Here is a 22,815-nt window from a genome sequence, read left to right on the forward strand (position 1 = left end):
CCTTTAGTGGTCTTATTTTTACATTTAATCATGTCATTAATTTTTTTAATAAAATTCCACTGCACTGTGTAAACAATCCATTGAAAAAATAAAACATAGTACATTATTTTCCTTTCTACCTCACTAGGAAATCATTCTTACCATTACATTTAAGTACTTCTTCATATAGTTCTACTGAAACTTTATTAAACAGTTCCCTGAAAGTAAGATACGAATTTGTGATACTTTTTGAAAATACTATGGTATCATTCAGTGTATTGCATGCTTAAAGTTCTAAAAGACATATGGTTCTCCACATTACTAAAGCTAAGAATGTAGCCTTTTGACTGATAAATTTGTAATCAAACCACAACAAACTTGAAGTCAACAAGAGAAGTAGAAAGGGGAATGGATGATATAATATGGTGAGAGATAGAATTAAAAATTATAAATTGATTCATTTCTTTCAAAGTTATCTCATCCACACCATCTTTTTTATATAGAGCATGCAGAGAATTACCATTCAGAATGAAACTGGAAGCAGTGAGTCATAGGATGTATGCAATGTAAGAGTTAGTATTTATTGAGCATTTTCTTTGCCAATACATCTATTCAGTACTTTATGTGGATTATCTGTTTAAATCTTCTCAGCAATCCTCTGGATATGTTACCACATTTTAAGCCTTGGGAAGAATAAGTAACTTGGCCAGAGTGATGCAACTAAGTAATGATAAGCCAGGATTTAATGCAGGAAGCCATACTCAAGATCTGGTACTCTTTATCAACAAAAAGGAGTGGAGGGGAATGAGGAAATAAAGAACTAAGATATATTATTATTTATATACAGGTACAAATTCCCAATGATGAATGTAATCACTATTTATGGAAAATATGTACTAATAAAAAACAATGATTATAGTCATTTGTGGGGAGATTGGAATGGTATTTATCAAGGTATGGTGTAGGAAATAGAGTTACATACGCCCTACCACCATCATAAATACTTTACCAGCTTGATCAGCAACTGTACTGGACTAAATCCAGAAAGTTCCTCAATTTATACATATCCAGGAAGACATATTCTACAAAGCATGCAAGAGTAAAATCAAGAATCTAAACCATACAGACAGTTTTGCTCAGAAGAGATGTCACTGAAAATTCCTTTGATCAAGATTATCCTTGTAACAGTCTCTTAAGTTGCTTCCTTACCAGTCACAAAGCTATTGTCAGCCTGAACCTTGCATCACAAAGATTAGAAGGAGGCAATTTAATAGATTTAAAGTAGCTAAAGAGTGACAAATGAAAATATCAAGGGAGAGAGTGAAAAAAAAAAATAAAGGACTGGGGAGAAGTAAAGAACCAAGTTAGGTCTAAATGGTGAAAAGGCGCAAATCTTTTGTTAATAGTATTTCTTTGTGACTTTTTCACTTACTGTCTTATTTCTTTCCTCGTTACTGGGATAAAATACTCAACCCCTGCAACGTAAAGAAGGAGAGGGTTTTTTGGCTCGTGTTTTCAATTCATGGTCTGCTGGCTCTAGAGAAGGAAGACCATGGTAAGCGGGCCTGGGCAGAGGAAAGCTCCTCATGGTGTGAGGGCTGGGAAGCAGAGAGCCGACGAAGGAAGCGGGGAGGAAGATACACCCTTCCAGGTCACACACCTAGTGACCTTCCTCTTCTGACCAGACCTGTTTCCAAACAGCATATCAGCCACAGTGTCCCCGTACATCCAATGACCTTCCACAGGCCCTGCCTCTGAGTGGATAAGGTTTTGGGGGGAAATTTTAAAAATCTACACCATAGTATGTACTGTTTTGATGGTTACTTCTTCTCTATTTAATTTCTGAAATGATTGATTGAAGAACACTTTGGATATTTGATCAATCTGATATGGTGATCTTGACAACCTGATCTGGATATTTAGTTAAATATTAATCTCTTTCACTATATGTATGTTCTAGATCCCTTTTGCTATGTACTAAACCACACTCAACCTTCATGGCTTAAAATAATAGCAACAATTTATTTGGGGACAGAGCTTTGCTCAGATGGATTATCCTTTTTCCACACATTACTAGTGGATGTGGTTCACCTGAGGTCCAGAGAATTCATTTTTAAAATAGCTCATTGACATTGACCATGATGGTGCTATTGTCAGCTGTGAATTCACCCAGAGCTGTAAGATGGAATTCTGTCTTCCTCTCTTGGACTTTTCTACAGGCTATTTGGATTTCCCCGTGACATAGTGGTTGAGTTTCAAGAACAGTGATATCAAAAGAACCATGCATAAGATATTATCTTATACGGCATTGCCTCAGAAGTCAACATAACATCACTGTGCTCACAAATTACCTACATTCAAGAGGAGGAAAGATAGTCCCAGCCTCCAAAAGGAGGGTCATTAATGTCACACATTAAAAAGAGAATGCCGAGTGCAAGATACTGTTGTGGCATTTTTGGAAAATTCAATCTGCTATACTGTACATCTTCATTTATTTATTAATTCAACAAATATTAATTTAGTACTTAATTAAGGACTGAATTTTTCAGTGGTAGGGACAATACATACTTACTGGTATATGTGGGGGAAACATTATTTGAATAGGCACATAAGTAGATGTATAATTGTAAGTGATAATTGATGCTAATGAGAAATCCATGTGACCTTGAGGGAGCATTATATAGCCTAAGAGTTCAATAAAGTCTTATTTGCAAAAAACAATGACAATTACCCTGAGATATAAAACATAACTGGATTATTCAGAGTTCTCTAGGAAAACAGAGCCAGTAGAATGTACATGGGGGTAGTATTAGATTGGCTCACACAGTTTAGAGAGTCAGAGAGCCTGACAGCTGCACAGTTCAAGAAGCCAGGAGCCTCAGTATAAGAGAGGAGCCAGTAGAACCCCATTCTAAGACTAAAGTTCTGAAAGTCTCTTGGAGAGTTTCTGGTACAAGTCCATGTTCAAGAGCTGAAGAACTCGGAGTCTGCTGTCCCCACAGGCAATAGCAGCAGAGAGAGAGACCTTCACCCATTGGGGAAGGGTCTGGCTTCTGCTTTTTAGTTCCATCCCAGCCCCAGGCCACCGGGGCGGTGTTGCCCACATTCAGAATGAGTCTTCCCCACTTAGTCCATTGACATGCCAATCTTCTCAGGAACCTTCCTCATAGACACACCTTTGCCATTTCCCTAGATATCCCTCAGTTCAGTCAAGTGAACCAACCAAATGAGTAAAGGTAAATTTCTCCAGAGCATTCCCCACACAGGGAATAGCATGTGAAAATCCACAGGGAAGAAGGTAGGAATGTACTGAGAACAAAGACACAATGAAAGTCTGTGGCCAGAAAGGGTGGGGGAAGGGCTAATAGAATAAGTTGAGACTAGGCTGGTAGCAGCATCCTGAACAGGGAGGTTGTTCCACAGCTTGCATTTGCCTTTGTCTCAGAGCAGCTAGCAGACATCAAAGTGATTTAAGCAGGGGCAATGGCATAATCAGATTTCTATTTCAAAAACTTCTCATTATAGAGGGTAAATAAAAGGGGGTAAAATCAAGGAGATTAATTCCATGGCTACTTTAGTAATTCAGAAAAGAAGTGATTAATAACTAGTCTTGTGAGAAAGGCAGAGAGACAGAATCACACAGAAGATGTAGAAGCTATTACATGTAAAGAAAATGAATAACATAAAATAAATGAATGAACTCCTAAAAGCAGATAGCTATCAAGACTGAATCATGGAGAAATAAAAAAAATTGAACAGACCTATAAGTAGTAGATGAGATTGAAGCAGTAATAATAATTTTTCAAACCTCCAAGGAAAAAGAAGACCAAAAGCACATGGTTTCACCATGAATTCTTCACAAGAGAATTTTATCAAATACTTAAAGAATACCAATCTTCCCAAAATACATCCAAAGAATTGAAGAGGATAGAACAATTCTCCTTGTTCCAGTAGGCAAGAATTATTTTGATATCCAACAAACTACAGACAAATAACCCTGATGAATATTGATGCAAGAATTCTCAGCAAAACTGAAACTCAATTCAACAGCCTTTTAAGAGCATCACTCCTTGACAAAGTGGAATTTATACCTTGGATGGAAGGATGGCTCACCATATGAAAATTATGTATAATATGCCACATTCATAGAATGAAGAACAAAAACCAGTACCCTCAAACAAAAACCAGTAATCTCAATTGATGTAGAAAAACATTAGACAAATTCAACACTTTTTCATAATGAAAACACTCAACAAATCAGGAATAGAAGGAAACTGCCTCAATATAAAGAAAGCTATATATGAAAAGTTCATAGCTAGCATCATATGTTACAGTAAAAAACTAATAGCTCTTTTGCCCTCATCCAGAAGGCAAGAATGCCCCCTCCTGCCACTACTGTTCAGCATAGTCCTAGAAATCCTACCCAGATGAATGGGACAAGAGAAGGAAATTGAAGACACCTATACTGGAGAGGGAAAAGTAGATTTATCTCTGCAGAAAACATAAACTTACTATGGTGAAAGCCCTAAAGATTACACATGCATGCACAACAACCTGTTAACATCAGTGACAGATTTTGAGACAGTTACAGGGTACAAAATCTATACACAAAAACAGATACATTTCTATATGGTAACAACAAGCAATACTTTTACTCATGTAAAACAAATATATAAAAGATACAAATATCTAGAAAATGATCTCATGTGCATGATTGAGAAGACTTAATTTTATTAAAATTTCCATATTGCTCCTTGCAATTTCTAGATTCAAAGCAATCCCTATTAAATCCCCAAAGGCACATTGTACAAAAATGAAGAAAGCATCCTAAAATCCATACAGCATCTCAAGGGATACTAAGTAGCCAAGAAAAAGCATAACTACAAGTCAGTGGTAATCAAGATGGTATAGTACTGGCACAAACAGATATATAGGCCAATAGAACAGAATAGAGACCCCAGAAGCCAATTCCTGTGTGTATGGCAAAATGATTTTCAACGAGTGTACTAAGACTGAACAATGAGCAAAGGACACACAGTCTCTTCAACAAGTGGTGCTGAGAAAACTGGATATCTATGTACAAAGGAATAAAGCCATATACAAACATTAAGTCAGATGGAATAGAGACATAAACATGACTTAAAACAATAAAGCTCCTAAAAGAAAAGAGGAAAATCTTTAAAGCATCATATTTGGCACAGATTCATTTTAGCTATGACATCAAAAGCACAGGTAGCAAAAGCAAACATAGACAAATAGAATGGCATCAAACTTAAAAACTTCACATCAAAGGAAACAACAAAGTGACAATGCAACAAGATAAAATTATAGGAAAGAAAATATTTATAAATCATATATCACATAAGGGATCTGTACCAAGATATACAAAGAAATTCTATAACTCAACAAAAAAATAGTTTGGTTTTAAAATGGGTGAAGGATTTTAACAGGCAGTTCTCCAAGAAGATAAACAAATGATGAACGTGCATATGAAAAGATGCTAATGTCATTACTCATAAAAGAAATGAAAGTCTAAACCACAGTAAGCTGTTGATATATCAGTTTGTACCCATTAAGATGAACACTTATCAAAAGAATAGAAAATAACAAGTGGTAATGAGAATGTGAACAAATGGAGATGTTTGCACTCTTTGTGGAAATGTAAATGGTGCAACCATTATAAAAAAAAAAATGAAGTTTCATCAAAGAAATTAAGCATAGAACCACTGCATGATCCAGCAATCCCACTTCTGGGCATATATCTGTTATGGTTTGGATCTAATATGTCTCCCAAAAAGCTCATGTGTTGGAGGGAAGGTCCCAGTGCAGCAAGAAAGTAGGGCTTTGGAACGTAATTGGATCACAAGGGTTCTCACTTCATTCCATGGATGGATTCATAATTTAGCATTATCGTGAAATCATAGAAATTTAGGAGGTGGGGCCTAGTTGAAGGGGATAGACCATGGGGCATGTCCTTGTGGGAGCTCTTTCTGATGGAGAGTGTATCTAGCTGACATCTGGAACCCAAGCAACTAGCAGAGTATATAGCCCGCAATAGGCAGTAGTTAGTATTTACTTGTATCGATGAATGTAGAATTTGAATTTGCTAAACTTTGAAAAATGTAGATAATCTGTCTTTTTGACCTTCTGAATAGCAGATTTTTAAACTGAGATTTCAGAAATAAAATCATGGCAGAATTCCCTGAAATTTTTTCAAATAACAAAGTAACACTATTCCACATTGTTGATTAATCATAATTCTATGGTATAGGACCCAAATTCAGACACAACATTCTGAGGAGGAAATTTAGTACAACTCTTCCTCTTCCTTAAAGGGCTGACATTGCCTCTGCTTAGAGTTGGGCCCAAAGTTTGCTGGTGAGGAGACTTCACCTCCCTTCCCCCTACCCAGTATGAGGCCACACATGTGGAAGAATCTGCCTTAGGGCCTTTGGTCATACTGCCAAAGTCCTTAGCTGACATTTCAGGATTTTACCATGAAATACAGTAGAAATATATTGAGTCTGAAAAATATTTAAAGGCAGTTTTTGTCACCAAAAAAATGTAATAAATAGTTTATACCTTCCAACTGATTAATTAGTTGAAGCACTATTTCATACTTTTAACAAGAATACTAATGAGAAATACTCGTAACACTGAGAAACATTACTAGACAAAATGCATAAGGACTTAGGCCAGTGCTTCTTAAACTGAGATCCACATAGTATATTCTTTAGCATTGATGAGTTCTCTAGGACAATTTTTAATTTCAGTTTTTAATTAGATGATCATTTAACATTTAAGATAAGGGCCAAGGATATAGCTCAGTGGCACAGCACCAGCTTGGCAAGCATAAGGTCCTGAGTTTGATTCCCACTATCAAAAAAAAAAAGTTAGTATAAGTATATTTCGCATCATTAGATATACTTACTGTCTGGAGGGGAAACCAGCTGAAAGAGTAGTGACCAACAGTTTTAGAGGACAAGAAGACTCCGTATTTCAATTGCATTAATATTGAGTAATCTACCAGAGTTTGGGTTTTATGTGTTGGTAAAGGGTACGCAGCTTCTCTACACATCCTAATGACAAAATGACAACTTTCATTCACACACAACTCTTCATAATTTCAGTGAGTCAAGCATAACACCTCTTCTTTTTGGCAGTAATAACTTTTAACTGAAATCATTTAATTTCTTATTTAATGACTATGGTACTATCACTTAAAAATAATAGAGTTCTTTAGAATAATATTGTAAAATAATTACATGTAAAAAGTAGTCTTCGTATTAAATTTATTCATTCTTTTGATATCTATAACATGTCATGCACTGTTCTGTGCTTTTGGCTCACTGACTGAGTCAGAAAAAGTTCTATTCCTGTGGAGTTTTATATCCTACTAAAAGCCAGAAGTAAAGGTAAGAGACAAAGCATAGCAGGGTTCAACTTTGAAAGTCAAGTTTGCTATAGTTTGGAGGGGAAAAATGGTGAAACAACTGAGTTGCCAGAGAGCACACTGTAGTCTAAACACTGAAACTTCTAAAAATGTCCTGTGCCAATCACCACGGCCACACCTATGGTGAGAGAGGATTTATTGAGTTGACCTTGTATTTATGCATATTACCTCACTATTAGTGAAATACATAAATAATATGCAATCGGTTGTCATTATGTGATATCTTTAACTGTCTCAGTTATACTCTGGAAATGTTAATTTGGATTGTATTAGTTGGGTGGTTTGACATATTTAATTCATTAATTCATCTTGGTTTGATAATTTCACAAACAGTTCTCAGATGCATTAGATTAAATTTAATTCTGAAAACAGCTTTATTGAAGTATTACACTTCCGTGTCATAAAATCTATCCATTCTAAGTGTGCTGTTGGATTACTTCTTAGCAAATAAGTAGAACTGTACAACCATCACCGCAACCTGATTTTAAAACATTTTCATTTCCTCTAAAAGCCCTGTTGTGTCCACCTGAGGTCAATCCCTGTTTCAACTCCAGCTTTAGGTATTCATTGACTCACTATCTCTAGAGAGTTGTCTTTTTAAAAAAATAAATTTCATATAAATGGAATCTTTTATATCTGTCATCTATCACTTATCATAATGCTTCTATCAGTAGTTTTTCATTTTTGTGGCTGGAAAAGGCCGTTGTAGAGATCAAATGCATTTTGTTCACCTGTTACCAGATGACCAATATTTACATGGTTTTCTTGCAATTCTAATAATCTCTATATTTTCATTAATGTGGTTAGTCCATTCACTTCTCTTTGAAGTTTATAATGTATGCATTTTTACACATAATTTTTAAAACTAAATTTTTTGTTTTGAAATAATTACTGATTCATATGTAAGTGTAAAAAATAATGTATATTCCTGTGAATTATTTACTCATTTTTTCCAACTGTAACACTTCAAAAAACCATAGTATGAGAACACAACCAAGATACTGACATTGATATAGACAAGGAACAGAATATTTCAACAGACACAAGGACATCCCACATTGTGTCCTTTTATAATCAGAATCACCACCTTCCCATAATCACCCTTTCTTAATCTCTCATTAACATATTTCCATTTTCTATTGTTTTGTCATTTAAACAATGTTATATGAAAATCCTCTAATATATAACCTTGCAAGGAAAGGCTTTTTTTATGGAACATAATTTGTCTAGAGATTCATTCGGGTTCTTCCTGATAACAACAGACTGTTCTTTCAAAGAAAATTGTTGATATTCAGTTTTGAAGGATATTTTTCCTGGATATAGAAATTTTGAGTTTACAGTTTTTCTTAAAGAACTTTGAATATGTCGTTCCATTGTCTCCTGGCCGCTACTGATGCTGATGGGAAGTTCGCTGTTGATTGTGTTGGTGTTCCTGTGTTCCTTTTATGTGAATTGTTTTTTTTTTTCCTTGTGCTTTCATGATTTTCTTCTTGTCTTTGGCTGTAGGGGCTTAACTATAATTTACCTAGGTATGAATCTCCCTGTGTTTATCTTACTTAAAATTTATTTATCTCTTAGATCTGTAGACTAATGGTTTTCATCAAATGTGGAAATTTTCAGCTACTATTTCTTGAGATGAACTTTATAGGACTCTCATTATACGTTCATTGATTCCATTGATATTGTCTGGCAGGTCTCCAATACTACCTTTTTTCTCGATTTTTTTTTTTTTTTTTTTAGATTGGATAAATTCTGTTGATTTACCTTCAGGTTCACTAATGGTTTCTTTTATTATATGAAGTCTTCTATTAAAACTGTCTGGTGAATTGTTTCATTTCAGTTATTATACTTTTTACACTCGAGTGTTTCTGTTTGGTTCTTTTTTGTAGTTTCTGCTTCCTTACTATCTGTTTGGGAAGGAAGTGTTTGCTTTTTTTTTTTTTTTTTTTTGTCATTTAAACACAAAACACATACTCTCACTTTTCTCATCTAAACTCTAGTAGTTCTTCATGAATAAACACTGTACAATTTGTTATTTGCTTTTTGTTGATCTTCAGAGTCTTGAAATGGCTGTTCTGACAATTTTGTTCAGTTTTATTTTGGTGGCAAAAGAAGATGCATCAACTTCATGCTGCCATGATTGACAACTGATTAAGTTTTTTTCTTTTAATTTTTAGTCTGTGCATTTAAATAGCACTACAGTATACTTTTTAAGTCATGACTGTAGGCCCACTGAGTTTTTTTCTTTTGAAGGATTCATAGTCAAGTTTGGAATATATTGTAGAATTCATAAGGTAACACTTTTTTTCCATTTTGAAACTAATAGTCATTTTAAAACTAATTTTCACTTTAATCTGCAGAATCAAATATCATGTCTGAGAACTGTCAAGTGAAGAAATAGGTAATGAATTTAGCTTCTCATTAGTGTTTTTTTTCCCACTTTGTGAATTTTTTCATTAAAAAAGCTAAGAGAATAAGTAGTATAATAGCTTTTCAAAATGACATAGTTATTTAAACAAAAATCATATATATATATATATATATATGCTTTCAGGAAACATTCGAAAAGTAAATCAGTTTTACAGTTTCATCAGAAAGGGAGGTAAAAGCAGTAGATCTTATTAAAGTTCTTAATTTTTCACTCAGTTTTTTCCTTAAGAGAATTATACTTCCCCATCATGTTGACTTTTGGCTTCTTCATATGACATGCTTTAGCCAATGGACTATACCATAATATATGTTATAATTGGGCCAAAGTTTCAGATACAGTTATATTTTTGTCAGAGCCCCTTACATGTCTGTTCTCTGCCAGTGGAACAGCATGACCCAAGTAGGAACTTCTCTTTCAGTTTTGACCTAAGAATGTGCAGACAAGATCTGCTGCCAGGTTCACTGCCGAGAGTAGGCCAGCAGCCAACCAGCAACTATTATGAGATGTAGATCGGAAGTGAGTGGTTGTGATTATAAGCCACTGAGCATTTGAATTGCTTCTATAGCAAAAGCTGACTAATACGGGCATTACAAATGGTGCCTCTATAACAAAACACTGAATTATTAAGATTAATATTTTGTGTTACTATGGTAATAAACAAAAACATGGGTAAGCTTTCTTCACATTCATAAGGATGCTTGGGATTATCAGACTTAAAACATAGGCTATGTGGCTTGAAAATATAAAAAAGGCTGAACCTGAGGTCTGAGAGGCCCAAGTGATTGCCGGGTAGGAGAAACAGCTTTGTAGATAAAGATGCCCTTGACAGAGAATACAGGTCGTGCTTTCAAATATGAACCCCAAGTTGAAGGTACAAGGGCTCCAAATTGAAGCTGTACATTTTCAATCAACCTGCAACTTGAGTGAGAAACTCCATGAAACATATTCCGAATGGGTAACAATAATCAAAAAGACTGGTTAATACTAAATTAAGAGAATAGAAATGCCACACTGAATTTTAATGTAATATCACTCCACGACAGCTCTTTTTAAAAATTACGTATCAAGTGACAGTTATGTTTCTATAGTATTTTATTCAATAGAGGTCACATTTATCTTTAGACATGATCATTCTGAAATTATCAATTACTTGAAAGGTTAACAGAGAGATGGTTCTTTTAGCATAGCCTGTGGGGAAGTGTTTGTCTTTATGAGAAAACAACTTTTGCTCTTAACTGGAAAAAAAAAAAACATATAAAAGGGATTACTTAACACAAAATCCAGTCAAAAGAGGAGAGAAGAAAAAGATAGCTTACTTCCCATTTTTCTCCTTGTTTGGAGTTTAGATAGAAGTGGTATAGACCATTATGCAATGAATTCAAAATCCTGTGATCAATTTAATCTTTATTTTCAAGGGGCGTTGGAACTCTCAATCCGTCTGATTGCCTCTGCTAATTCAGAGATTGATTAACTAAGAAGTGGTTCCTGATTTCTGAAAATCCCTAAATGGAAACTAAATGGGGAAGGGGAGTAAAGGAGAATCCTCCCTGAATGAAAAAACTTCATTATTAGGATATTTTTATTCTGGAGTAAAATCTAATAGTGTCCCTGGTAATAGACCTAAAAATCAATCAACTAACAGACTTTAGAAATCCTCTTTATCTATTACCCAAGGTCATAGCAATGACTCATCTGAAAATTCTAAGCATCCATTGCTTGCAAAACTTATACCTATGCTATTTCAGAGAGACTTTTTTCAATTTTAAATAAAAGATCTGTTTTCCATAGCCTCATATCTCTTCTTCAGGGTTTGCAAGTACTTTTTCTTCAAGTACCAGGTAATGTCTCACGTCTTAAACTCTTTTTCCGAATTCATCTTTCAAAGTCTGCAGAACAGCATAGAATTTTACTGTAGAAAGCAGTCTTGGAATTCACCTCTTGTCTCCTCTCTGTCACCAAATTCGAGAGGAGTGGAACCCCAGGAGTCTTGGGCTCCCAGTTAGGTTCTAGCAGGTTACATAGCCCAACTATCATTCTTCTTTTTATCCCTTTGTTGAGGTAGTTTGGGACGAGTAGATCTCACTACTGACCCTTTGTGGCAGCAAGGGGAAAACATTTTCAACAGGAAAGCTTGAGCTTTCACTGTTCAGTGTTTCTGATCTGATGCTGTTGATGACACTGACTTCTACTAGTTATTTAGCACATATGAATCATGTTATAGTTGCAAAATACTTTTCTATAAATAGCAACTTCTTAGCGTGAATCAGGCTGCCTTTATTGTTTCTTCCTCCCCAAACAGTTTCCCCATTCACACAGATTTGATGCACACAATACTGCCCAGATGTTTAGCATCTGCACTCATAAAGTATACATAGTACAAGCCAGAAGTTTTAGGTGAAGGGTGAGAAAAGCCTTACCTCTGAGATTCCTGGTTGCTATGGACGAAGTAGAAGGACACCTGTACCTGCTGATGGCAACTCAAGAGTTTACAGGTGTTTGAGCAAATCTCCAACTCCTAGAATCTTGGAAGATCCTGCTTTGGCCTGGAAATCTGTGGCGCAGGATAAGACAAAGTGGACAAAAGGCCTATTGGCAGGGTCCAGGCCACCTGTGACTGATTCCAACCTCAAGGAACGAAAAACAGTTCCCAAGGGAAATCCATAGAAGCACTGGAGAGGAGTGATATGCCAACACTGGACCGTTCCCAGGTGGTGTTGACAAGAGTGAACACCTTCAATGTGCTCTTGGAATAATGATTCTGAGCATACATCCACAGGTATTTCCAAAGCTGGAATAAGAATACAGCTTTCCTTGGGCATGACCCAAAAATAAACAAAATCCTCTTTGAATCGCAACCTTTGAATCCGAGTCACTCCATCAGTCTTTTCTGTGTCCTGTGAAGGCAATTTAACCATTGAACTAAACAAGGCATTTTGATTTTCAACCTTCCTTTCTCAACAACCTCCTATCTTAGCTACTCTCCTGGGAGCAGTTAGTTTTTTTAGGCATTGATTTTAAAGAAAGACCACTTTATACAAGCAGGTTGAGGGGATTTGAGGTCTTGAAAGAGTCATTAGAAATTATTGTCAACTCTTCCCTTAAAGCTATCACTGCCCCTGGGACACATGGCCTGCCAAACGGCCCCATAAATCTGATTACCCTCACCTTTCCTCTTCCTCCTTCCATGTGAAAATTTTCTCTGATTTATCAACAGCTTTAGAAAGGTTAAAAAAAATGAAACTGAACAGAAGTTCTGACCCACCACTGCCACCAGTGCACTGATGATGCATCATGGTGAATTATGTTTTTAGAGACTCAGAAGTATCAGACTGGGCTGGCCCATGTTTAGGTCATCTTCCCCACCCCCACCCTCCCCCAGTCTCTCTGATAGCCTGAAGATCCTCTAAGAGTGTACAACCTCACATGCTAGATATTCTTACCTAAACGTATATGGCCATGCTACGATTCTGTCCTCTGTTGATTTTCAGAGCCCTGCCTTATGAACTTTAAAATGTAATACCTGAATTTTATGTCCACAGAAAAAGTTAAATGTAGCCAGATGTGGTGGCAAACATCTGTAATCCCAGCACTTGAGAGGCTGAGGCAGGAGGATCATTGTGAGTTCCAGACCCACCTGGGCTACAAAGTGAGCTCAAGGCCAGCCTGAACTGCATAGAGAAATCCTGTCTCAAACAGACAAAAAGGAAGGAAGGAAGGAAGGAAGGAAGGAAGGAAGGAAGGAAGGAAGGAAGGAAAGGAAAGGAAGGAAGAGAAAGAAAGAAAGAAAGAAAGGGAAAGAAAAGAAATAGAAAAAGAAAAAGAAAGAAAAAGCTAAATGTAAGATTTGGTACTCATATTTTGACATCTTTCCCAGTTGCGGCAGCAGCTCCTTTACCATCTTGTGTGCGCTATATCCCCATTCTTGCTCTCTCTCTCCCTCTCCACGCGATCTCAGATGTTCAGGTTATCAGATGAAGAACGTAATTAACCTTCCTCACTTATGGCACGACTCCTCTTCCACTGAGCAGTTGTTTATAAGCACAGTTAAGTGTGGACCTAACTGCATCAAATTCTGTCAGAGTTCTGTTCCTTTCACCGGGAGGATTCAGTGGTCTGTGGTTCAGAATGGCTTATCAAAACCTGTTCCTGCTACTGAGCATTTTGCTCTCACTCCTTGGAGCGGATTACAAGTTCCTTTATATCAGAGTGAGAAGGAACCAGAAAACTAACCAACTAAACGGGGAAGCCAGGTCTGAAAGAGGGAGACTGTTAAAGAGCAATAAAGCCTGGAAAAGGAGTCGGAGGGGATAAGCTAAGGAAAGGGGACAAGGGGCAGATATCCAACGGCAGTGGCCCATGCTGATGAACACGTGAGGCATCACATCTACGCATCATTCAGGGGAAATTACCCTGAAAAGGACGCTCTGGTTAACTGGAGCTTTGGGGTTGTGGGGGAGATGGAAGTACTTAGACAATGAAAACATCATCTGTTGCCGTTCTCTGTGCAGCCTTAGCACACAGCCGCTTCCAGTGAGTATTTGTGTAATACATGAAGCACCGGCCAAACTAAGCCGATGTTTTCAAACACACTACAAAATTCTGTGACAGTCACTACTGTGCACACGCGGTCCCGACCTGACTTAAGGGAAAATGTAGGGCATCACTTGGGCACAGTTTGTGTGGCTGCACGCAGGGAAAGGCGAAGAGGAAACAAGGTCAACCGAGCAGACAGAAGACCTCTTCGAGTTGGTCTTTTACATTGTCTGGGTCTTGCCCAACTTCTGCGGTCTCCACCTGTGAGCCCCAGGGAACCCTGGAGTTCGAGTCCTGGGGTGGTAAGAGGCGCGTCTCTTAGGGGCAGCAACAGCACCCGCGCGCCTCTGCACAGAAGCCGGGTCGAAGCACGTTGCAGTGCAGTGATGAAATGCTCCCAGAACCCGCCCTTTGAGCCGGGCGCCTAACACGAACGGGGCGCAGGGGGTGCCTCTGGGATTCCGGGGGTGCTGCCGCCCCCTCGTGAAATCACCCCGTCAACTTCGGGCCCGCTTCTCCGCTTGCGCGCCCCGCTCGGGGGTGGTCCCGAGGTCGCCGCGCCTCTGCGCGCCTTGGGCACGGGCGGGGGGCCGAGGCGGGCAGCGCAGTGGGCGGGGGGCACACGATCCACCGCCCTCAGCGGCTGCAGCTGCAAAGGCGGTGGCAGCGGCAGCGAGCGGGGCGGAGGCTGGAGCGGAGGCTGGAGCCCCGGCCGGGAGGGAGGAGCGGGGAGGAGGGGGCCGGGAGGCTGTGCCTGGCGAGCCGGAGGGGTGCTCGGTGTTCTCCCGCCCTCCTTCCGGGAGCGAGGATGCGGGCTCCGGGACTGCGAGTGCTGGGCTGAGGCCGAGGCAGGGAGCTGCGGCGCGGCTCCGCGAGGTGTCTCCTGCGCGCGGCGCGGGGGGAGGCGCAGACCGCGAGGCGGCGGAGCAGGGGGAGATGCCCGGGGCCGCCGCCGCCGCGATGCTGCCGGCCCAGGAGGCTGCCAAGCTGTACCACAGCAACTACGTGCGGAACTCGCGGGCCATCGGTGTGCTGTGGGCCATCTTCACCATCTGCTTTGCCATCGTCAACGTGGTGTGCTTCATCCAGCCCTACTGGATCGGCGACGGCGTGGACACCCCGCAAGCCGGCTACTTCGGGCTCTTCCACTACTGCATCGGCAGCGGCTTCTCCCGGGAGCTGACCTGCAGGGGCAGCTTCACGGACTTCTCCACGCTGCCCTCGGGCGCCTTCAAAGCCGCCTCCTTCTTCATCGGCCTCTCCATGATGCTCATCATCGCCTGCATCATTTGCTTTACCCTCTTCTTCTTCTGCAACACGGCCACCGTGTACAAGATCTGTGCCTGGATGCAGCTCACCTCCGGTGAGTGCGCGCTCGCCTCGGCGGAGCCCAGGGGCCCGCGGCGCCCGGGCCGCGAGGGGGCGTGGGAGGGACCGGGCGGGCGCCGCGGGGCGCCGGGCAACTTCGTCTTCCCGGGCTGCGGGGCCAGCGCGCAGGAGCCCCGGAAGCCGGAACCCCCGGGGTTCCCCAGCCCCGCTCTGGCGCCGGGTCTGAGCCTTTCGTGAACCTCCCCAGTGCGAGGGGCGCCACCCAGAGGGGCGCGCGGGAGGCGGAGCGGCTGTCGGCTGGGTCGCTCGGAGCTGAGGGTGGGGGTGGGGGCTGCGGCTCAGAGAGGTGGGGCGGGGGCTGCTGGGGGCTAAGCAGGGACTGACACCCGGGACTGAAAAGCAAATTTGGAGACGTCTTAGTGGAAGCAGCAAGCCAGTACACTCTGCCTCTCTGTGGGACCATTTGTGTCATGGCTTCGTAGTGTGTGTGCGTGTGCGTGTGTGTGTGTGTGCGTGCGTGTGTGTGTGTGTGTGTTGGGGGAGTTGAAGTGAAACTGTTTCTGTCCTGGGCAGTTATAAATATTTTATCGTCCCTCTGGATGCGAGTAAATCCCAATTCTGGTTTGGATTTCACCCTTTTAAGAAAGGTGTAGCTTGGTGTGTTCTTGTAGCAATTTCCCAATGCGAAGCGTTCAGTTTTGCCTCCTTGTCAGGGAGCGGTCCTTCCACTTCGTCTTCAAACAGGCAGAGGTCTCGAGCGAGTCAGCGTTTCTCAAGATCTGCTTTGGGGGAAAGCGGCGTCAGGGAAGCGGGCGAAGAGAAAGCCCTGTCCGTTAGCATCTCTGATGCTGCCTGTAGACGCTAGATTGCTGCCTGCTGGGGAATATCAAAGTACTTTTTCCCCTGAGCATCAAAGTTGCTTTTTTAACCCAGAAGGGACGGGGAGTGCATTTCCTGGTGGCTTTGAAGAGTTCTGAAACAAAACTGGTTCCCATGTGCCATTCTGTCTGCCAGGCACCTTGCATGTCCTTCTTTCCCACGTCAGAGGATCCTGGGTCCTGGACACCTTAGTGCTCCACACTGTGGGGCTCCTTTGGATTTTATGGCTGATTTGGTCGTAGAGATATATTGAATGTCCTAGGCAGCTAAACTTCCACATTTGCCTTTGATTTTATTGTTCCCATTCTTTAAGGATCGTAAATATTTTGTTGTTCATCCTGTTTCTGGAAAGGTTTTCTGGGGACCAGGGATTTAATTCTTGAGTTTACCAGAGTCTTTTAGGATGATTAAATCCTTAAAGGTGCAGGCTAACCACATTAAGGTTCATGATCTTGCATCGTTAGTGTGACATAAGAAAAGAGAAGCTCGTGGGAGACTAAACTTGCTTGGAACTATTTATTTTGTATTAAATGTGTCTTGGCTGTCTTTGATTTGCATTTACTGTGGAGTGTGTACATAAAAAGCAAGAAATGAGCGCCAGCCTTGTTTCACTTGCTCCCTCATGCCGTTGTCCTCCTGAAATGTGAGTTCACCTTCGGCTCCTGCCACCCACCCCCCAACTTCCTGAACAACCCCCTCACTCTGTGTTCTTATAATAACCTTAACTTTTAGGAACTTCGTGAGAGCAGAATAACTTTGAGATTTGGAATAAATTCATGTCTCATGATTATTCTTGACACTGAGCTCCGGTTTGACTTTGAAGAGAACAGGACAAATAGGATGCTGATGTTTTAGAAAAAGATTTGACCGTGCACAGCTAATTTTAATTTTTCTGAGTTAAATGACCCATTTAGACTGGTGATTCAAATTAGATTGTTTTCCAAAGGTCTGAAAGTAATTTGCAGATGATTTCTTAACAGTACATTATGAAATATTTTATTTTATGAGATTTTTATACTCTCAACCTACATTTTCAAGGAAAAAAAGAAAATTACTTTTGGGAAAGAATCCCCAGCTTTTAAATTAGTACAAGCTACAACCGTTACAATGTTATTTTTCTTTTCTTTTCCGGAAATAGAGCACACAGAAATCATTTGCTGTGGGTTCTTGAAATTTAATGTCATGTTTTCAGGCATTTGGCATAAATATGCTATTCTGTTCCACAGTGTGCAAAACATGGTGATAGCCTTTGTATGACACAGGAGATAAACATATTTACTTCCTTTTGGGGAACTCCAGCTTTTTCAATGACATACTTTTAAAACTCTGTATTTGTAATGAAGTATATTTAAAAAAGAAGAATGTATTAGGATGACAGGTCAAATAAAAATCACAGTCAATTATATTCACAGATTTTTTTTTTAAGGAATGAGAGATAGAAGATATTTTTGAAGAACATCACGTTTAACTTGGTTTTCAGGGTTTTAAGTCTCATAATACTAATTAGAAATGTAACTAAAATTTTTTGAAAGTTTAATATCTAACCTTTGGACTATTCCTCTTTTATGTCACATAGACTTCTACGTATATAGTTTAAGTACCTTAACTAATCTCAACTATAATTTTCTAAATATGGAAAATGAGATTTAATGTAACAGTTTCTTACTAGAGACTATTTAACCTTCATCAGAAGTCAAATAATTAACTTGTATATTTAGTTATCTAGACATTTTACTATAATAACATAAATCAGAGCCAGGTGGAATATAAAATGATACCTTAAGGTGACAAAACAAGAGATCTTGTGGCAATATCATGAGAATTAATCTACTTATGATTCAGAACAGTGAGCCAGAAAAATGATTTAATTTATTGAACCTGGGAATAATATAATTCATCTATGCAGAAGTGTGATACACATACAACTGTAGACATCATTATGGACACCTTACTTTCTAAATCATTATCAACCTCCAGAGAGAGAAACTAGGAAACACAACGTTAGAAGCTAGAATACCACACTACTTTTTTATGTAACTCTGTAGTTATGGACAATCCCTAATGTCTGAAGACATAAAAGTAATATATGAAATAAGTGATGCAAAACTTCCCCAAATCTACAGACTTCTTCAGAAGAAAGGAGAAACTTTCCTTTTGTGTGTGTGATTTCTCTTATACTAAAAAAGAAGAAAATAGACCTGCAGTTACTCAGGTAGGGTAATAAAGTCTATCATTTCTTTTCCTTAAAGCAAAACATATTTCAGTCTGCTGCCAAGTCTACAAATAGCTGGATCTCATAAAGATGTTTTCTTTCTTTTGCTACCAATAAACCTTACCTTCCATTGTTTCCAGAACCCTATGTGTTCTATTTTGGACCAAAGAAATCTTTTCTTTTTATATAAGATAAAATATTAAAGTAGAATTTAAGTTTTTGTCCCTACCATGGATTTCTTGGTGGAAAGCAGCAGATGAGGAGTTACTCATTTCATCTGGACCCAGATTGGATTTCCTCATTCAGAAGAGATAAGAACAGAATTGGATGATGCCCCTCGGTTTGCACATCTCTCCTCATTATGAGTGTCCCAGAAAAAAAGGGCCACCAAGGTGAAAAGGCTTTACAGGGGGCGTTAGGCTGAGTTGTTTAGTCAGTTTCCCCAGCCTTAGTTCCCAAATTCTTTTTAGCCGTCTTGCTTTTTGAGGTTGTATAACTTTGTCATATAGATGAGATGAGCGTCAGCAGCATCATCACTGTCATTTCTTAGCCTCAAGGGAGCCTTTGCAGTGTTTTACCGTTCCTTCTCATGGCACCCTGGTATCTGCTTGCAGGCCTCAACAATGGTTAAAATTACAGGCTGTTTGTGAGTTCCTTGTCTGTCTTCCCCAGTACATTGAAAGTACACTAAGAACTTACTGTTTTTTAATGTGGCTCAGAGGTCAAGCACACGGATGATAGAGTTGAAAAACACAGCTTTGAAGCCTGACTCTGACCCTATGTGACCTGTGTAATGAGTATTTCTATCTGTCCCATGAAAATAGGCATGGAGTTATACAATTTCCAGGAGATTAATGCAAAGATTAAATGAGCTCATGTATATACTTAGCACCTTGCTCATAAGCAAGTGGTGTTATTATTACTGTTGCTGACTTGCTCTGACTGCTTTATCCTGGCACACAGTGGTTATTTAATCTCTGACGGAGTGGATATTCAAAATAGTGTTGAGTTAGTGGATGAAAAATAATGATTAGTGCAGTAGAGAGTGAACGGAGTGGTCTGATAGTTCCTGTGTGCTGCAGCGAGAGAGGAACGCTGTATGCTCTGAAAGTCATGACTCTCACCTTCCTCAGTGGCATCATCAGGACCGCACTGAGAGAGCTCTTCCATATTCTTTGATGGCAATGGCTATGATTTAACAGCTTAATTTGTGGTAACCTTTTTCCCAAATGGAGGCTTTTCTGATGTATATGTAATGATCTTTACTATAACACCGGGAGATAATCAATCATGTATCAGGCTTCCAGAAATTCTCTCTTACTATTTAGTTTCGTATAAGGAAAAAAATCGCATTATTCAAAATGGTGGTTCATGTAAGGATCAGATTAGGCTTTCGTTCCCGGTGAGAAGTGGCCTGTAGCAGGTTGGATTTCCTTATGCATTCCAGGAGCGATACAGACTAGAGAAGAAGGTGGGTTTTCTGGGCCTTCCCATTTCTTGCACCTGCGCAGACAGACTCTTCTTCGACTCCAGGGAGCCTGGCCCACCTGCTCAGGTGGGGCAGTGCTGTGGATGTGGGTCTCTGAGGCAGGTGCTCTGAAGGAGGATGAGCTTGGGGTTTCCCCAGGTGCAGATTCAGCTTTCTGCACCATCACCTCGCTTTACCCTTCAGTGCTGAAGAGTAGGGGTGCCTGCCTCCAAGAGGGGTGATTCCATGCTAAATTCAGCTTTGTGCCCAGAGACCATCTTTCCCCTACCAGAACACTGGAAACCCACTCTCAGGTACACAGGAAGACTATCTACTACTAGTGAAGGAAGTTTGTGTTTTCTAAGAACACATTCCACTTACTATGTTATACATGGTAAATACAATTCTCTCTGTCAATTTGAAAAATTAATATATTTTTAAAAGAACTTTCTATTTACCAAAACAAACTGGCAAGGAAATGATTTGAAATCATTTTAGAAACTATTTTCTTTTTTTTACATGTAGCATGACAAGGAATGTGACAATTGAGGTGATGTTAGAAAATATGTTAATGTGAATGTCAAAACAAACAATTTTTATAACAGCTAGATTTTAAATGAGTATCTGTGAAAATAACAGGTCCCATGTAACTTATATGATGTACCATTAGGAGCCTCCCCACTCCCTTCGTTGGTGGAGGGCTGCATATGGAATGGCTTTTCCACTGTAAAAATGTCAACAATTGCTTATCTATTATACATAATAAACAATAAAAGCTTGGTCAAAGTGTGGAACATCAGACTCTGAACGTGAAAACACCTATTTGATGATCACTGCTTTTGTTTAGAATGATGCTGTGACTCGGGGAAGAGTCCAGATGGCCGGGTCAGTATATTACACTTATTTACGTACCTCAGAAATCTTTGAAAGCAAGCCAAATTTTAAATGAAAAAAAATAAACAGCAGAGCATCCCGCTAGAGTTGCAGTTTGTGGCTGGGTGCACTCTTGTGTGTGCTGTGAGGAGATAAACCATGGGAGAGGAGAAGAGAGAACCTGGGATCGCAGTGGTGTGAAGCAAAGAACGCCCCAGAATTCTAATATGGGGACTTACTAGAGTGATAACAGAGCTAGTTTTAAAGTGTACTTTCCATAATATATTTGAACTTCAGGGGTCAGCACCAGCTTTAATTAATGTGAATTTTCCTTATCATAATGAGTCAACTGGAATTTTTATTGGATATGAAGAAAGACCAATAAAAGGGCTGACCTTTTTTCCTAATAATAATAAGATATTAATAATGACAGAAAAAAGGCTGCTTCAAATAGCAAATAGTAGATAAGTTACTTGATGACTTAAATGTGGTGTGTTACATAAAGTCACTGCAGCATTTCAAAAATAGAAAAAATTAACCTCCCTCAGAATCCTTAATGTTCACATAGTTAATATCATAATTAAAAGCGTAAGCTCTTAAATTATTATTATTAATTATTATTATTATTATTTTGATATTGGGAATGGAACTCAGGACCTTGCATTTGCCAAGCAAGAGCTGTGCTGCTGAGCTAAATCCCTGGCTCAAGCTCTTAAATTATGACTATGTTTCTGTGATTCTCCCATGGTGCAGGGTAATAGTAACATTTATAATTTAAATAGTCCTAAAAGTAATCCTTAGCATCTTTCCCAGCTCTTTTGCTAAAACAAGAAATGAGTGGCTTGTGAGAGGAAAATAGATAATGTTTTGACCAATATAGACATACACTGTGTCTGACTACTGTTGGACAGAGTGAAAGAGAAAAGAAAAGGGGCCTTCCTGGGGTAGATAGGCTGGCAGGAATTCCCATACCTGACTTCTGCCATCTCTCCCAGCCTCATGAAACCAAGGTCTGCAGTAGGGTAAGGGCTCCCTGTATGTGCTCAGCAGGAGGAGAGATCCTGGATGACATCTAAGTGAAGTTAGTTTTCTAACTCCTTGATATTTGAGATTATGACTTATCAGTGAAAGGGCTAGTGAAATAATGGTGAAAGGTAATGGAAATAAAAGATAAATGGATTTGAAGAGAGGCCTAACTTAGAAGCAGACATGCTGAACCTAACTAGTCAAGAGAGTTCTGGGCAGTTTTTGCGCTATTACAAAATAATATCTGAAAGGGGTTCGAACAGAATGTAACTTTAGCGTTAGAACAGAATGCATTGTAGACCCATTTATTTAAGTGTCTGGAAGAATGGAAAAGGAGTGTTTTACATGGTCCTTAGCTGACTTCAGTGAAAACCAAAAGTGAGGTGCTACAGAATTAAAACAGGATGTGGGTGTCCTCACTCACAGAAGGCTTGGTATTTGACAAAAAGGAAGACAATTCCAGCTGTGAAGAATGACAGGGACAGAGAAGAAGGACCAGAACTAAATGAAGTAAGAATAGAAAAGAGAAGACGACATTTAAGGTTGAAAGCCTATGGAATTTGATATGATCAAAACCTGTTGAATTTGACATCATCGATGACTTAAATGTGTAGTAGTACAGGACAAGCAAA

At 39.5% G+C, this 22,815-nt stretch overlaps 1 protein-coding gene across 2 annotated transcripts in view; it reads left to right on the plus strand.

Moving 5' to 3' along the window:
* Positions 1–14,967: 14,967 nt before the first annotated feature.
* Lhfpl3 (lipoma HMGIC fusion partner-like 3) overlaps positions 14,968–22,815 on the plus strand; it is a 511,907-nt gene continuing 504,059 nt past the window's right edge. For both annotated transcript variants that reach the window (XM_005377239.2, XM_005377238.2), the window contains exon 1: positions 14,968–15,759. In XM_005377239.2, the coding sequence (XP_005377296.1) occupies positions 15,333–15,759 (427 nt within the window). In that variant the 5' untranslated portion in view covers positions 14,968–15,332. The remainder of the gene's footprint in view (positions 15,760–22,815) is intronic.

This window comes from Chinchilla lanigera, unplaced genomic scaffold (genome assembly GCF_000276665.1).
Source record: "Chinchilla lanigera isolate Chin_1 unplaced genomic scaffold, ChiLan1.0 scaffold00009, whole genome shotgun sequence".
In the NCBI taxonomy this organism is placed as follows: Eukaryota; Metazoa; Chordata; class Mammalia; order Rodentia; family Chinchillidae; genus Chinchilla; species Chinchilla lanigera.